Raw genomic sequence first — 18,186 nt, forward strand, 5'->3', positions numbered from 1 at the left:
AGGTGGGGGAGAGAAGGGAGGGGTTTCTTTCTGTTCATTGTCTCCCAAGTCATTGAAGACAGATACTGGCAAAAATCTGCTTTTTGCCTGTGACCCAGTACAGGGATAACTTTCATGTTTTATTGTCTATACGAAATTGCATTGAACTGAGACTGGGGAGTTTCACAGTTCTGCTACTATCAAAGGGACAAAGGATCTCAGCCACAGCTCTGATCTAAGCCAGCTCTAAAAAGTGGGCCAAGGTGGAAAGCCACTTGGAATCCAATTCTAGTAATCCAATTCTAGTAATCCAAGACTAAAACTAAACCCTGATTGTGACTGCAGATTACTGTATGTTCTGTCTTTCAGACAGTGATCTGCACGCTAAGGGGTGATAGAGTAAGAGCAGGTCTGATTGCACTGATGCACTTTTTAGGGAAGGAAGGGAGAATGAATAGGACACTTGGGCAGTCTCTTCCAAGGATATAGACTCATAAACATTTAACGTCAGAAGGGACTATAGTGATGATGTAGTCTGACCACCTGCACATTGCAGGCCACAGAACATCACCCATCCACTCCTGTAATAGACCCATAACCTCTGACTGAGTTATTGAAGTCGTCAGATCATGGTTTAAAGACTTCTAATTAGAGAGAATTCACCATTTGCCCTAGTTTAAACCTGCAAGTGACTTATGCCCCATGCTGGAGAGGAAGGCAAAAGACACAAAGGGTCTCTGCCTATCTGTTCTGGGGGGAAATTCCTTCCCAACGCCAAATATAGCAATCAGACCCTGAGCATGTGCGCAAGACCCACCAGGCAGAGAATGGCAGATATGGTTTCAGAATTGAGAATGCTTTGTGGGACTCCACTTGTCATTTGCAGTAGTTCCTGTGGGAAAGTCATTCTGATGGGATGGGGTAGAAGCCTATCTCTGACCGGTGTCTTGTTGGGAGAGTAACTATGATATCTCCTTTTCTTAGTGTGGCTGTGACCCTAGGAACCCTTCGGTGCCAACTGGCAAAGCGTTTACTGTTCTATAACAGCAACTCTTATCAGGCCTGACAAACTCTCTGTCCTAACACACTGCTTTCATAGTATGTGTGAGGTGTCAGATGGAAGCTTGTGTCAGACGGATCCTCATAATAGTTGTGTGATGTATGTACAGGTGATATTTAAGAAGTTGTATGTACATACTGAAAATGTTTTAGAATCTGTGTCCCAGGCAGGGTTGGCAAGTGGGTTTTGCCAGACAAGGGATGTGGAATCACCTACCTCATTTATTTATATGTAAATCAAACATTGTAAAGCCTAGCACAAAGGAGGCCCCATTTACATGTGAGAATAACAGGAAAAACAGGTCAAGAGGGGATGTGAAATAAACTTGTGTGGGGAGACACTTTGGTGCCAGCACACCAGGAAGGAAACCCCAGGCAGTCTTTCTGACTCTAGGGTATAAGAGAGAGGCACAAGGATCACTCTTTTATCCTGCACTGGAGCAGGTGACCCTGCAGTGCAGTTATATCAATGAAAACAGGATCTCAACCAGCCTTGGTTGAAATGCTGCAAGAAAGGGAGTAGGTGAGAAATTGCTTTAGACAAGTTTAGTCTGTTAAAGTTCAGTCTTAGTCTAGTACAAGCATTTCATACTTTTGTTTTACTTGTAACCCATTGTTCTTATCTGTGCTTACTGCACCTTAAATCTTTCCCTTTGTTACTAAACTTACTTTTGTTTTTACTATACATAGATTACAGTGTTGTATTGTTATATTAGAGCTGATACTCAGCTGAATCAAACAAGCTGTTGTTGTATATACTGTTCCCTTGGGAGTAGTAATTACTGAGAGTGTCCGGTGACAGGAGCTGGACACTAAAGAAGGATGCTTTCAGGGTGGTTCGTGGGCTGGGGTGCACCTGTTGTTAACCTGCAAGGCTGAGTAAGGGCTTGCCAGAGCCCTGAGGAGTGTTTGTGTGACTGAAGGACTGACATCCAGCTACCATGCACAAGACTGTCACACTGGATGTAGGAGGGGGATAGCAAGGTGACTTGCAATCTGGGGTCCCTGAGAAAGCATGTCATAGGTGCTTTAACAAGCCAGAGTTAATCAGCTTCTCCTTTCTCACTGGACAACAGAATGCCCTGGTGTTGGGGGGGGGCCTTTTCTGAGGAATGGTCCTTAAACCTTTCAGCAGTTCTTGCCAGACGTGTTCTTTCAAAGGACTGAACTCCTCTTGTAATACAAAATAACACACTTGTGTGTGGGAAGAAACTGTTCTACATGAATACCCACCCACAATTTCATATCTCTAGAACCTCCAAACCCTTGGTGTATTGTATTATATTATGACTAGTCTCTCAAAAAAGACATGAATAAAAGATCAGTTATGGTTGTCTGGATACCATAAGTGCATTTCCATACTTTCCAACATGGTGATTGTTCCCTGTGTTTCGGTGTAAGCTTTATAAAGATATTTTTCCTAATGCAGATTCACAACCTTATGTCCAGCTTAACGGTCTTTTTGTCTAGGAATTTCCTGATTTTTATTTTTATTTTTTGTCTTGCAGGGAACTATGTGCTCAACTACCTTGCCACCAGGCCAAAGTTGGCAACTTTTGTAACGCAAGCACTAATTCAGTTATATGCCAGGATCACAAAGTTGGGCTGGTTTGACTGTCAGAAGGATGAATATGTCTTCAGAAATGTGATCACAGATGTCACAAGGTTTTTACAGGTCAGGGACACCTTTAAAAAAGAAAGGGGTAGGGGTAGGGGTAGGGGCGGGGGTGGGGGGGGGTGGGAGGGACGGGGACCAAAACCTGGTGTGATTGGAGTGTTGTTGTTGTGCATAATTGCCATATAATGCTCTGAGGGTAAGTGTGCAGTTATTTTTCCACTTCCACTGCATTAGCTATTGCTAATAACTATTAATTAGTTAATATATTATATAATATATATTATAATATAATAATTAGTTAATATAGCTAATAGCTATTGCTGATAACTGTCCCATATGAGATTGTAAGCCCTTCAGGGTAGGGACTGTCATTTTGATTTCTGTAAAGTGCCTGGCACTCATGGTGTGCTATAAGTATTTAATAACATGGCAGAACTTTAGGATTCCAAGTATGTAATTCCTCTCTCAAAGCCCCAAATCCAAATGATCCATCCAAAATGAAAAGCAGGATGACTTCCCATTAAACTGATCTGTGCACCTCACCTCACCTCATTTGCAGCTGTTACTTCGAGTGTGACAAATTGCTTGGTTTGTTTAAATACCAATCTTTTAGTATTAAGCCAGAACCATCAGGGCCTTCAATTTTGAATTTGGACCCTTTAGTATGGGAAAACGATCAGTCAATCAGTTCGGGTGTATCTGTTTTTTTAGGTCATTAATTTTGGCTGTACCGACCTCGAGATCCTTTCAAATTCTAACATGCCATGCCAGGGAGGAGAAGGGGGTTCCCTGGGCAGCCATCAGAGTAGTACTGCTAAGAAAAGAGACTAAGCATGGGGGAACCTCTCATTGCTCTGGCTGGCCAACATAGCTTCAATGAAGAAGTGGAAAAAGACTGGCTACAACTCGCTGGCTGCAGAGTGCAAGATATGAGTTGGGGTTGTGACAGAGGAAGGTTTTAAAAGTGTGTGTGAGAGACGTGGGGGGGTTGGTTATAGAACATCTTCACAGATCTTATGTGGAACATCGTGGCTAGATATATCTGTAGAAACATCCCATCCCATAACATGATTATTATTATGAGACACTGGGGTCTCAGGGTGCTATTGCAATCAGAATCAGAGACCCATTCGGCTAGAAGCTGTATAAACAGTCAAAAGTCAGTCCCTGCCCACAAGAGTGTAGCTTTACAGACAGAAGATTGAACTTTTTCAGCAGATGGCCCCAAACTGTGGGACTCTCTTCCCGAGGAGGCTAGCATGGCATAAAATCGCACTCTTCTCACAACACACTCAACTTCATTTCTTTTTTTTTTAATTTAATGTTTTTACAACTTAACTTCCACAAATTAGAGGAAGATGGAAGAGTAGTAGTAAATAATCCCAGAGTACATGGCTGCAGTGGGAGAAGAGGAAAGGAACTAGAGTGGGACTTTTATATTGTGATGGTGGGATTTATTTATTTGGATAGGCAGTTGAATAGTATGATGAGTGTGGGGATTTCTGAACTTAAAAACTGCTGCAGAAAAGTAAAATTCAAGAAGTGATATCTAGAAAATATTACAATGCCGGAGGATTACACCTTTCCATAAACAGCTCAAATGACTTCTAGCTTTTTGAGACAATTCTTTTGCTTTTCACTCAATTCTCAACTCAGCCTCCTGAGACATGTTGAAGGCTGCATTTGGTTTTAGGTCATGGGTTCAGCAAAGATTCCTGGCTACAGCCACATAGTATCATGTTAATGCTTGAGACCATTGTTCAAAACAGAGGCCTGTGATCGTAGCCTCTTCCCCAAGACTGCAGTGTGTTTCGACTCCTGCAAAGGGGATGAACTTAGACTCGGATCAGAGAAGAAATTGGGACAATTAGTGCAGGCGGGTGCTAACCAAAGTGGAGCCGGAGAAGGGAACCCTATCTAGTTACAGGAAGGGAACTCCTTGTGGCAAAAGAAGAGACCAAGGTAGCTCTTATGTGAAGTTAGTTGGTATGTAAAGTCTCATTCCCAGTGAGCAGGTGTTTTGTATCAAGACTGCCAACAATGTGTTAGTCTATAAAAGAGAAGCCAAAGACTGTAAGGGCCATGGAGAATGAACTCTCTTGACTGCTAGAGGTGGGGCCTCATTGTCAGAAGTGAGATATTGATTGGGTGGTGATTGGGGAAAATTTAACTGCCACTTCTCATGCTGCAGGAGTTCTGTGGCTCTAAGACTTCAATTTTCAGAGCTGTCAATTGGCAGCTTTCATGATCATTAAGGTCCCAGTCCTGCAAAGATTTATGCACTTAAGTTTACCATTGATTTCAATGGAACTATGTACTTAAAATTAAGCACACATGTAAATCTTTGAAGAATCAGGGGTAAGTCGGCACCAAAAATGTGATTTAGAATAGATAGATGAGCCATTAAATAACATGTGTTTTTGTTTGAGCATTCCATAGAAATTGTTAGCTGCTGAGAAGTCTGGCAAACGTATCAAATTGTAAATAATATGAATAAGTTTTTTTTAATGCATCTAAATATAGAACTCCTGGGTTTTTTAAAAACATGGTGCTTAAACATTTTTTCCAATCACTGTTCTACGAGGACATGGCATATCTAGCCAAATATATCTGATTTACGGTGTGCAAGTACTTCCTTCTGCATGGCAGAAGGATTTCGGAATTACAGTGAAAACTGGCGAGAACAACTTGACACTGCTAATTCCTCCTCTTTTCCCCTCCAATCTCTCTCATCAGGATAGCGTAGAACACTGCATCATAGGAGTGACAATCCTGTCTCAGCTAACAAATGAAATTAATCAAGTAAGTGCTACAGCCTTCTTCAGTGAAGTAAGTGTCCAATTTTCTCATTTGTATTGTTCTGTTGTGTGTGTGTGCGCGCTGATTTTTATTTTTTTATGCTATCATGTGCTTTTGCGGTAAGATATTGATATTTCCTCTGATCTAAGGATTTCTTTGCCATCTCCTGCTCTTTTAGCATCTCTCATCTTCTCCAGTACCTGGATGTAATGCTCCATGATAAAAATGAAGCAACACTAAAATAGCAAATGGGTTCATGCCCAGTACTATCTTGCCAGTGAGGATAAACCCCACAGCATGAATTAGCAAAGCATCATTAGCATCTTTTGTCCTCCATTCCTATACATTCTTTTAACTTTATGCAGTTTCATTTTTAAAAAGTTCTTAACTTTTTGCATTGTCAATCATTACAATAACTTCTTCATGGGGATATAAATATAGGATATAATCATAGCAAATCTGGTAAATATTTTGAGTTTCTGTTCCGAATACATAACGTTACATGTTCAGTGCTCCTTACAAATACTGACCCTATTTCTTGCACTTTTGGTTTTGTTTTGGGTTTTGTGGGGAGCACTGACAGGGCAAAAAGGGACACAGAGGTTAAGTAACTTGACCAAGCTTACATTTGAATCAGTGGCATAAGCAGGACTAGGACTCAGGAGTTCTTGTCTTTCAGTCCCATGGTCCGATTTCTGCTAGATCTTGCTTCCTCTCTGGTATTTATTTGAAAAGCTGGGACCAGAGACATTAATTGGTCACATCTAAGCATGAAGGAAATAATCATACACTCCTAAAGCCCAATTTATTTTCTAGCTATGACTCCTTCAGACAGATTTTAATAGTGCATTTCAGACTGCTACCAGTCACCCCAAGGAGCAATTTTCCTTGGGGACCCTTCTAGTTTAGATGATAGATTATCTAGACTTTTGCTGAAAGGACCAATCCTAAATTAGTTTTGTTTTAGCCTTTTAAGTTCTCATTAATATGGAAACTAACTTTACTTTTGCTAATACGTGTGCAAACACTTGAAAATAACCCAGGCTTTGAAACTCTACCATGGCGCTGAATAACTTAATTTAAAATGATTGTCTGCAGTCTGTTAGGTACAGGGAATATAGGCCAGAACTTTCCCATTTTGGTGTCTAAAGCTGTGCAAAGCACCCACAGCTCACACTGAAGTAAGTGAAGTTCAGCTTCTCTAAAAATTGGGACACTTTTTGTTTAGGAGCCTGCAAGCTTCACTCGTTACTCAGACAACAAAGTAATTGTAAACCTGTGGCTGGACTTTCTCCTCAACCTTGGATGCTTCTGTAGTTTCCCTGCAGGAGACCTCTCTGTCTCAGACCTTAGTTCCCTGTGTTCAGAGAACCACTCCCACCTCCCTAATGTCAAGGGCAAAACTAACAAGCCAGCAAGACGCAGTGAATCAGTATATATTGATCAGCATCTCCCTGCATGGTTCGAATACCTAACAGGAGACGGGATAAACAGAAAAGTTCTCTCACCAGTTGTTTCCTAAATCCATATTTAAGTGCCTAGCTGTAGGCAACAAAGTTGGAAAATTTTGGCCATGATTCATGAATCTCTTGTTTAAGTATGTGAGGAATAATTCTACCACAAAATATTATCTAAATACATTTTGGGTTAAAGACACCCTCCTAAAATTGCCACCACTTGTATTGCTAAAAGCACGCTCACTTGCTAGCAGTCACTGTGTTGGTATGTGGCAAATACAGTGGATGGTGATTTACTTGAGGGTTTCATAACTGTGAATTTCAGATTCATTATCATGTAATTTGTATGGGTCTTTTTTCTTAAAGTGAATTTTTGGTAGCTTTTGTATATAAAAATATCTACACTAATATAGCATTTTTTTGTCTCAAAGAGCTGTACAAACAATACACGTACTGAAATACTGCCTTCTCTAGTATGGGGAGAGTAGCAGCCAACTGGCTTGTAGCGTGTGGCACAACGCTGGAGAGCTAGGAAACTTACCAGCAACAGTGAAGCAAATCCTGACTCTTGCAAAAAGTGCATGAGATCAGCAATGGGCATGTAGAGAATACAGGATGCCTGTTTTCTAGACCTCATCTAATAGATAATTGATAGGGGAGAGATGAGAGAAATATCCGTTTAGTGGTTAGGGCACTACCCTGGGACAGGGGAGAGCTAGGTTCAATTCTCTCCTTTTCCACAAACTCTGTGTGCCCTTGGGCGGGTGACTGTCTCTCTCTGCCTCTGTTCCCCATCTGCACAATGGGGATAATGGCACTGCCCTGCCTCAGGAGGGTGTTGTGAGGATAAGTACAGTAAAGGTTGTAAGATGCTTGGATCCTACAGTAACGGGGGCCGTATAAGATGGAAGGTGATAAGTGGTGTGTATAAACGAGGGTAACAAGCAGTAGTCTAGTAATGAAACTCTGAATGGAGAGGCGGTTTCAGGTTAAGTATGTGTCTATGGTATGCATTTAAGCCTTCTTTCCCTGTGTACCATGAGTGATTGTGAGGGTGGGGGGAAGAACGTTTTACTTGCACACCAAAAAGTAATTCACTGCAGGCCACTGGAGGAATAGATCATTTATTTTAATCCAGCCTTGCAATATTCAGCATTTTAAAAAATCTCTAGTGATAATACTGTAGTTTACAAGATGATACGTAGGAAGCTCCTAGTGATAATACTGTAGTTTACAAGATGATACATAGGAAGCTGTCAACATCACCTGTATTATATTCAGAGTTTAGAGCACATTTCTCAAATTAGTATGTGGTTGTGGTATCCTATATCAAGCAACATCCACTTACTTCTCCTAACACACTTGGCATACTTAATTGTCATGCAGCTACAAGTCACGTACATGAGTTTAAAAACCAACGTGGCCAGATCCAAAGTGATGCACACCAATGCTAAGGGCTTCTTGTAATTTTCTGTTCATCCAGGTATCTTGTCACTTGGCTCTCACTGTGACTGTGATTCGCTGCTGGTAGAGGACTCTGCATCTGGCCAGCACTTTCATATATGGGAGTGGAAAGAGTAATGAGCTATCAGGAATGATTTAGTGGATCTAGTTTAAGTAGGTCAAGAATTATTACCCAAACTAGATACTGGGGACTTCTGAAAATTTTACCTACATTCCATTTTCAAAAATGATTTAGACATTAACAGCTTAAATTGTTTTTGAAAATGGGCTTTAGCCTCCTAAATCACTTAAGTGCTGTTGAAAATGTTACCCTTAATCCTTCTTTAAAACCAGCTCAAGTAAACTTGATTTTTTTTGCTTGAGATGAAACTGTGTGTTTAAGCAGTTTAGGAACATTTTTCTCACTTAATACCCAAGACAGGTAATATAGTTTTATCAGCAGCTCAGTAAAAAGTTAATGGCAGTATAGGAACCATTATTTTATGTTAATAGAATGTAATACAATTGGAGAACGTCCCTTCAGTTTAATCAACTGATGCAATGCAGTTATGGGGGAGGAATGCCTTGGTGTGCCACTAATGTTTTATTAGCAAGATTCCTGTGAATTCTACTTGCCTTGTTTCCTTCCTATAAACTAGTTCTAAAAGTTGCTCGTCTCTCTATCCAGGCGGACACCACCCATCCCCTGACCAAGCACAGGAAAATAGCCTCTTCGTTCCGAGACTCTTCTTTATTTGATATCTTCACGCTTTCGTGTAACTTACTGAAACAGGTAGGAAGACTGCAGTTCTTGTCAAATGCCTGTATCAAACTTAGGTGTAAACTCCTTCCTGCTGTAACTCCCTTGGAACTAGTCCTTTCTTTCTAGATTTGGCAGTTTTTCCGCACATCTGCCTTTAAGGAGATTTTCAGATTAGATTCCTACCTTTCACTTCATAACAGCTCTGTACTGCAAAAGTGCTTAGCTGTTCATTTACAGGCAAGGTTATAGAACCGCCTGATTTTCCTATTAGGTAAGTCAGGCCCTGATTTAGGTTTTGTGTATTCACTTTGTTTAATACAAACCTAAGATAGAAATGTCATGACCTTTTTGAAAATTTTCAAATGAAAACACCTCGGATAGCTTATTTTCCCCATTCCATACCAGGATAGCTATTCCTGTATAAAGCACTGTTATAGTGATCTAATTGCATTCCCACTAGGGGAACTGTACCACTTTTACTATACTGGTATAATTAAAGCAGGTACAACATTCTAATGTAGACAAGGCCTTTGTCTGGGTTGTTAGGTATTGCCAAAATTCCTTGGTGCTGCTGAGCAGCTGCACAAAAGGAAGGTTAATGGCCCTGCCACCTTTCCCAGTCCATGCAGTCTGAAGGGAGCCTTGAATTAGTGGTTTCCCAGGTATAAAGTGAAGAAGGAAAAGGTGCACAGGTGTGTGCAGTTTGGTGTGAATTCTAGAGGCAGAGGCCCAAGGCGCGTGCTTTTTGCAATAGGGCACCAGTGCCTTCACAAAGGTTTTTCTGCAAGAGAAAGTTGCCTTATGCAGTTCACCACCTCTATTCAAGAACACAGCAATTGTGTATGTTTTTGTAAGAAAAGAAATTACACTGATAAAATCCTGACTTCATACCTGGTTTCTGTTCCAAACAAGAAATGGATCTACAGGGTCCCCAGATCCACTCAAAGTGGCAACATCACGTTGGACCGTCATCACAACTAGTGTTGTGCCAGTGTGTGAAAATCGGGAAATGACACTGAATAGAAACAGCGTGAAATTCACCAGTTTAGTTTTACTCTTCAAACTGAGTGAAGTATTAAAGTAAACAAATTGCATAAAGGGTGAAAAGCAAGTTTCACTTGGAAAAACCATTCAGTCTGAATAATCTCTGGTTGTGCTAGTCATACAGGTAAAGAGTTTGGGTTTGACAAGATTTGTCTCTCTTGCCTTTGTCCTTTTTAATGTTACCATGGATTCATAACTGAAACTAAAATGTTTCCTAGAACTCTTGCATGTGCCATATGCCTGCGTGATTTATTTGTGATTTGTCCCTCAAGGTGAAATGAAACTTGGAGGCTTGAATGACATGACTCATTGGGGGGATAGCCTCCAGTTTTATATGTCTTTATCTCTCAATCATCCTGCTTTTGTTTCCCAGGATGCTCCAATTTTAAGGACAAATTGTGATGTTTTCTGTTGTCCCATTTAATGTCCTTATTTTCCTGTCACTAACGCCCACTACCCCAGTTATTCCTTTATCTGTTTGGCAGCTTGCACAAGCTTCTGTGTATAAAACCAGATGTTTCCAAGGTGATCCTCCAATGACTCTAGTTGTTTTCCCTTGGAGGGAGCAAGGGATTGGGCTGCTAGGAACTAATGATTATGTCTATATCACTGTCATAAAACAGTGCAATTAGGCAGTCATTTAAGAACAATGCCGTCTGGTAGACATTCTGGAGTGGTTGTGGCAGACAATTCCAACAATCAGTGAAACAGTATACTGGGTCCCATTGCAACTGCCCAGATCAGTTTGTGGCAGATTTAGGGTAGAAGAAGTTTAGTTTCTCTATGAAAAGCATAGAGCAACTGTGCAAAGCACAGGCCTTCTGGTTTGTCTCCAGACCCATGTGCTGCTATAAAACAGCTATGAGCTGATCTAGCATCACAAACCCACTAATCACCTTGTGTTGCTTCAGAATCCTTCTGTCTAGTCCCAGAGCTTTGACTCTGGAGTAGGATTTATCCAGATCGTTTGTGCAACAAAGTGAATGCACTTGTTTCCCTACCGGAGGGGGTGGTGGAGTAACAGGAGACCCTGCTGCATGTCAAGCAGATAGTGTTTTCCTGTGTTCGACCCAACTGAGAATTTCCTAATCTGATGGATCTTCCAGAATAATTACTGGCTGGCAAGCATTGCTGCTCTTCTATTGCACAAGGAGAACTGAGTGAAAAGGAAGCACTGTCCACCCTCTTCATGTAAGGACTAAAAAGCCAAATACAGATTCTTTGTTGTAAAAGTGTGGGGCACCAGGGATATTTAGAGTGTTGTCTCAGCCTTGACATGAAGGTGGCATGTGATACCTACAAATGTCACCTCCGGTTGAAATGGAATTCTGCTCCTGCCTCAGCCACTGCATTGTTCTTTTTATCCACTGTGTTCTGTAGGCTTCGGGGAAGAACCTGAACTTGAATGATGAAAGCCAGCATGGCCTGCTCATGCAGCTACTCAAGCTCACACACAATTGCCTGAACTTTGATTTCATTGGCACATCAACAGATGAGTCCTCAGATGATCTCTGCACAGTGCAGATTCCAACCAGTTGGAGATCAGGTAATGCTCCGGGAGACGGGGGAAGCGGGCTTATCTTCTTCAGTGTGCCAAATGAAAATACGCTGGCTGGCCAAGGCTCTGTCCACAGTATATAAATAGACCTTTGTGTCAGGGAACCAGGTGTACAGCCCCATTGTCCCCTAACCTGATTACAGATGTGATTCATGTTGTTAGTATCGCTGGCCCGAAACCACACAAGCACCCTTCCTCCTGGCCCTTCAATCCTACACTATGTGAACTTCAGAAATCACAAATTTGGCTTATGTGGACAGCTCAGTTTTTTTTTTCAGTACACTTCTCGTAGAAGGGAAGAAAATAAGCCAGAAAGGAGCCTTGTCAGTTCTGAAATCCAGAGCTTCTCTCATGCCACTCACCTTCAAAATGGGATTCCCTAACTAGGCAATTGTTAAGACAACGTTGCACTATTTGGCAGTACTTCTGCACTTGTCACTTAAGGATGTAATGGTTGTACTGTGTAAGACTGATGGTCTATCTAGCCTAGTATCCTGTCTCTGATAGTGGCCAGTGCCAGATGCTTCAGAAGGAATTAAAAGAACAGGGCCACTTTGAGGGATACGTGCCCTGTCATCCAATCCCAGCTTCTGGCGGGGGTGGTTAGGGACACCTGGAGCACAGCGTCCATCCTTGACATCCTCATGGCCCTTAGCAGTCATTCTGCAGTCACAGATTGCTTCATTTAAATGCCCTGCTATATTTCTCTAGCTTAATATGTGTATTCTGGAAGAGGAGGCTCTGGAGTATAGCACTATAATTCTTTGAAAACATTTGCATCATGTAACCTTTTCTAACGCAAAGAGTGTGGATGCCCTTGTAGTTTTGGACAGACAAGCATAAAAGTGTCTTTGTAAACAAAGCACTCCACAGAGTGCAATAATGCAGATGTTCACAGTAAGGTGCTCCTTTCTGTCTGTTTCAGCATTCTTGGATTCCTCGACCCTACAGTTGTTTTTTGACCTGTATCATTCCATCCCTCCATCGTTTTCACCTCTGGTGAGTTCAGAGTTCATGGTTCTTATGACGCCTAATATCAGAAAGCATTTACAGCACCAGGAGAGCCATATCTAAGGACTTCATTGGTATATGGGCCTGAGATACTGGCCTTTCGATTAAAATGATGTAGAATATGTTCAGAACAGTTGCTTATTTTGATAATATAGTATTATCCCGTAAAGACCAAAGGGAGGCTGTGCCAAGCCTCCTTAGTGTTGATAGTTTTGGTACCTCCAGTGTTTTTGGAGTGGATTAAGGAGCAGTCCCCATTTGTTTGAAATATTGCTACTCTGCCCTTCTTTTGCCCCTTCCGTTTGAGAATCTCAAAGTGCTCTAAGTGAATGAAGCCTCCCAACTGCCCGTGAGGGAGCTAGGTGTTGGTATGCCCATTTTGTAGTCTGGGAAAGCTAATCAGAGTGTTGAAATGACTTGCCCAAAATCACATAGCAAGTCCGGGGCAAATCTGGGAGTACAACCCAAGAGCCTGACCCCTAATCCCATTCTCTATCCACTAGACAAGACTGTTCCCACATGGTGAAAGGGCCAATAGCATCAGCCCAAGTAAAGGATTCACGTGATTGGATGTTTTCTTTTAAAATACTGTCTGCCTACCAGCAACCAGGTGATCCAATAACTGTCAGTGCATGGAGTTGCTCACTCTGGCTGGACTCTGTGTGCATAAAGCATTCAAATCCAGGAAACTTCTCTCACGCTGGCTCAATCAGCAAGAGTCCCACGCTAAGATGTTTCTCAGTTGGAAGTTGCTCTGATCTGTGTGCGTCTGTGGTCTGGTGGGAAGCAGAATCTGCAAATGCCCTTCAGGTGCTGTTCAGGAAGAAGCCCAGCAAAGCATTAAACATCTTTGCTCCAGAAACCTTAAAAATTAGTTATCAACAAGGCTGGTCATTACAGGCAAAGAAAGGAAGGGAGGGGAGAAACTTACATAGTTTCCCTGTTGGTAGATTGTTTCCCTTAAAAGCACTAAATATTTCAGCATGGGGTAGAACTGGACCAGTTGCTTGTATAGGCACTTAAATACTGTGGGCTAAATATTTTTCCCAGTTAACGTAGACGCATGCTGCAATGGAAACACTTCTTAACTCTGGCTGGAGAAAGGAGGATCTTTCTTCAAAAGGATGTTTCTAGGAGAGGTAGGACAGAGCTGGTCACTTCATTATATAGTGCTAGCCAAGTCTGAGATTTAAGCCTCAGTTATTCAAGAGAGTTTAAAAAGAAACACACTGTTAAGCAGAAATTTAAAACAATTAAGCCAGTAATTGCTCTGAGCTTTGATCATTAAAAGTGTGAGCTAGCAAGACTCAGAGGGGCTTTAACAGCAGAGCAGGTAGCTCTTAGGCTGGTTGGGGGAATCGCGGCTCGCCTCAGTGCGAAGAGTCTATAATTAATTTGCTTCTAATGTTCATGAAGTTCATAATCCCATTCAGCAGTGTGGTAATGGATTCACTTGCATAACTGCATCCTTGGAATCTACCTTCAGCTTAATAGAGGCTGAGATGGGAGCGCTTTAACTTAAACAAATGTGCATCTTGCCATTCTTCCTTCTGTCATATTTTCCCTAGACCATGGTAAACTCTTGTATGGAGAGGCTGGCAGGCTTTCCTCCCACTGCCAGAATTTTTCAAGTCAGCCTTTGTTTACACACAATGACAGATGACACGAGTCAGATGAGAGGGCACAACCTGCGTTTTTGCTTTCACCATTTGGGGAAATCTTTTTTCTCTGTCACCACATGCAACACAGTGGAGACAGTAACATAGTAATGGAGTTTAAGGCTTGAAGGGCCTTCCTAAAGCTGGGTGTTCATTGAGCCCTGAAGCTGGAGAGATGATCCTTGTATAATGTAGTCTCTTAATCCCTGCTGCTTGTTTCCACTGGATTTCTCCTATTTTTCTCTTTTCATAGAGAGAACGTTTGGAGGTGGTTGCTTCATTTTAAAACCATCCTTTGAACTATAACAACTGAGTTTGATTGCTAAGGAGTATGGTGAACACTTGAATGAACTACTCTCTCTGGAAAGGGAAACAACTCAAACCATTCCCTTCAGTTTGAATAAAGTCTTTCCACTTTATTCCTTTTGCTTCCTTTAGGTCTTGTCCTGCTTAGTCCAGATAGCTTCTGTCCGCAGATCCCTTTTTAACAATGCAGAGAGAGCAAAGTTCCTGTCTCATCTCGTTGATGGTGTTAAACGAATACTGGAAAACCCCCAGGTGAGCATATCGGAAGCCAGGTATTTCTTAGAGTACTCGTCCAATTTACTGCATTTGCTTCCATAAACTACTTTTCTGTTAGGGAACCTGTTTTTCTGTTTAAAAAAAAAATTTAAACCTTCTGACACACCCTGGCACTCCAATATTCACCCGTGTCATGTAATTAGGATATGTTTTGTACAAAATATGCCTTGTGAGGTATCATTCTAAATGTCTTGATCTGCTAGACATTAATATCTTGTTGGATTGTATGTACCCCAGTTCCAGGTGGCACCCCGGGGGGAACCTGTCACACCCTCGTTACAAGAAAAATGTAGAGGAAGATGACGGGAGATCAGAGAAGAGCAACTAAAATGTTTAATGAACTAAATATGTATACTTCATTTAGGTGGGAGACTAAAAGGTAGAGGAGAGAATAACGGTCAGAGGTGAAGGTTTAAAAAGTATAAACCCCAGGGATGGAAGCGAATTGTTTGGTATGGTATGTAGGGCTAGAACCAGACAAAGTGGGATGAAATTTAGGCTAAATATATGGTAAACTTCACAGCACTGAGATCAGTAAGGCTTGGGAGACTAATGGTGGGGTTTACCCCACTATAGAACAGAGAGGTGAGACTTTCACTGGACGAAACTGCTGAAAATATGCTTAGGGGAACAATCTTGCATTGGCCAAGGAAGAAAGATGTCTGTCTGTCTTTAACTTCTTTCCTCTAGTTTCCTGCTCCCAATCACTTAAATATCACTTATCTGTGTTGGAAGAAGATTACCTTTCCTTTTCTCAAGAATGATACTTGAGTCTTGTGGTTTAAACTTTGTGTAATTTGCTACTGGGAATTAAGTGTGTTGCAGGCTGGTGTTTTGGATGCCAGACATTAGACGTGTTCCAAGGTCTGCCATAAATGGTAGGGTTTCGTTTTAGCTGGTGATCTGTACTATGTGGCTTTGAGAAATCATACTTTGCACTTGCATGTAAGGAGCTCCAAGCAATTTAGAGGTGGGCAAGCACTACCCCTTTTTTAGAAATGGGGGAGCTGAGGCACAGAGTGATAAAATAACTTGCCAAATCACGTAATGAGTCCGTGGCAGAGCTGGGAATAAAAACCAGGTCTCCTAACTCCTATTCCTATGCTCTAAAACACTAGCCAGTGCTACCTGTCTCATGATTTGACATACTGTTTGTTCTCTTCCTCCCCAGAGTTTGTCAGACCCAAACAATTACCATGAGTTCTGCAGGTTGCTGGCTCGATTAAAAAGCAACTATCAACTGGGAGAGCTGGTGAAGGTGGAAAACTACCCTGAGGTCATCCGACTCATTGCCAACTTCACCGTGACCAGCCTACAGGTGGGAACTCATTGCATTTGGCCTTGTTGGTGCCTCTCAAAATGGAGCAGTTCCCCTCCTTGCATTTACTTTGTAGTAGCTATGCCAATTTGTCAGGCCCAATGGCAAGAAGATTGCAGCATCCACACAGGCTTTGTAACAGGAGAGTTTGGCAGTGCAATATTGATCGTACTATGAACTCTGGCTGAAAAACACATGAGGGGAGGGTTGTAGTTACAGCTCTGAAGTTTTTCCCATGTCCCATCAGTAGCAACTGCTGATTCAAGGTTATTTTTGTGTAATGCATCAACCCATTATTAAAATGTAGTTTAGAGGGTGGTTCTACTGCTAATACCATCAATATCATGCAGAGGTTGCCTCTGTGTGTTCTGTTGCTGTGCAGCATACAACTACATCTCTGTACAAAATAAAATGGTATTTTAAAAATTCTTCCATGATAGCTACTGCAAACTGGCAGGCTTGATCTGTAGACAATTGGGGTGTATGTAGCTTTTAGAAATATCAAGTGTTATTAAGATGACTTGTGAATTCAGTGGTTTAGTGGGAGGCAAACAGGAGCATTGGAATTTTACAGCTTGAGTTAGGATTGGGCGTGTTTGATAGAACAATAGAGATTTCTAAGAGCTCTGAATAAAACAGTTTAGGATATTAAAAAGCAGGAAAGCTGTGTGTGCCTGGCCCCAGGTGAGGGACTAAATTGTATTACTGGTGCTTCATCAAACCAGAACTGTGTGTTGCTGTATTGCCTTTATGTAATGTAAATGTCAGTAATTATGCATATTACTGTGCAGCTGTGTAACTTCCCTTTAGGACAGAATTGTTTTTCTTATGTAGGAGTCCAGCAGCAGTGGCTGGACCAGGCCACCCAAATGACTTCAAGAAAAACCTGTTTTAACCCAGGTCTCCAGAATTGAAAGTCTAGTGCAGCAGAGTTTGACAGTCCTTCTCTTGTGGCTTTCCCTGAGCTGTGGAAGGTGTATACCACTGAAGGGGCTGCGTTAGAGAAGCTGTGCACACTGAGTCATGATAGAGATGGAGCTCAGCAAATGATGATTCCTGCACTGCCTGTGTCCTTGCAATACCAGTGCATGTTTTCCTCACTACGCTACAATGCTAAGATGAATGAGGAGAGAAAGCAGCAAGACTGTTAGGATTGAGGGAGGGCACCAAGGTTCTCTATCTGTCTAATCCTGCAAGCTTGTATTTTCAGACCTGCACTGGGAGCTGAAGGCTTCAGCTCAGCTACATCTCATGAAAGTTACTTTGGAGTATCCCTGGCTCTTTTGCTGAACAGTTCTCTTCCTTAGGCACTCCTGGAATTTGGATGCTGACTTAAATTCAGTGCTATATAGGAAAATGAAGCATCAAAGCATCCTGTGTAAAGCCTCTGAATATCTGCTCTCCTACGGCAAACCGTTCAAGACAAATGTGACATTCTGCAAGATCCTAAATTCACTGGCTTCCTTTCCTTTCTCTATCTTGGTACCTGTAGCACTGGGAGTTTGCACCGAACAGCGTACATTATCTGCTAAGCCTATGGCAGCGGCTGGCAGCATCAGTGCCATATGTTAAAGCCACAGAGCCTCATATGCTAGAAACATACACTCCAGAGGTCACGAAAGCTTACATCACGTCCAGGCTGGAGTCTGTGCACATCATACTGAGGTAAGGGAAGCCTAGAGACACATGAACACTTCTACCACAGTGCCTGCAGCACATAAGGGAAAATCTCGCAAGGGTCTTTGGCATTAGATGTATAGGCAAATAGAGTGTTGACTCTGGCCCCGGGATGTTTTGCTTTGGTTGTCAATGGAGTGTCTTGGTAGGGATGTCAGAATCAGATGTGCCATCCTTGTATATTTTAATTAAAGTTAATTTATTAGATGGAAGAAAACCA

General features: G+C 41.9%; 1 protein-coding gene across 1 annotated transcript in view; it reads left to right on the forward strand.

The window, feature by feature from the left end:
- Positions 1–18,186, forward strand: part of XPO7 (exportin 7) — an 85,497-nt gene that overhangs the window by 45,427 nt on the left and 21,884 nt on the right. The window contains exons 4-11 of the mRNA XM_065400098.1: positions 2,547–2,713; positions 5,393–5,485; positions 9,044–9,148; positions 11,543–11,708; positions 12,646–12,719; positions 14,828–14,947; positions 16,143–16,289; positions 17,782–17,954. Of these exons, the coding sequence (XP_065256170.1) occupies positions 2,547–2,713; positions 5,393–5,485; positions 9,044–9,148; positions 11,543–11,708; positions 12,646–12,719; positions 14,828–14,947; positions 16,143–16,289; positions 17,782–17,954 (1,045 nt within the window). The remainder of the gene's footprint in view (positions 1–2,546; positions 2,714–5,392; positions 5,486–9,043; positions 9,149–11,542; positions 11,709–12,645; positions 12,720–14,827; positions 14,948–16,142; positions 16,290–17,781; positions 17,955–18,186) is intronic.

The sequence above is a fragment of the Emys orbicularis genome, chromosome 2 (genome assembly GCF_028017835.1).
Source record: "Emys orbicularis isolate rEmyOrb1 chromosome 2, rEmyOrb1.hap1, whole genome shotgun sequence".
Classification (NCBI taxonomy): domain Eukaryota; kingdom Metazoa; phylum Chordata; order Testudines; family Emydidae; genus Emys; species Emys orbicularis.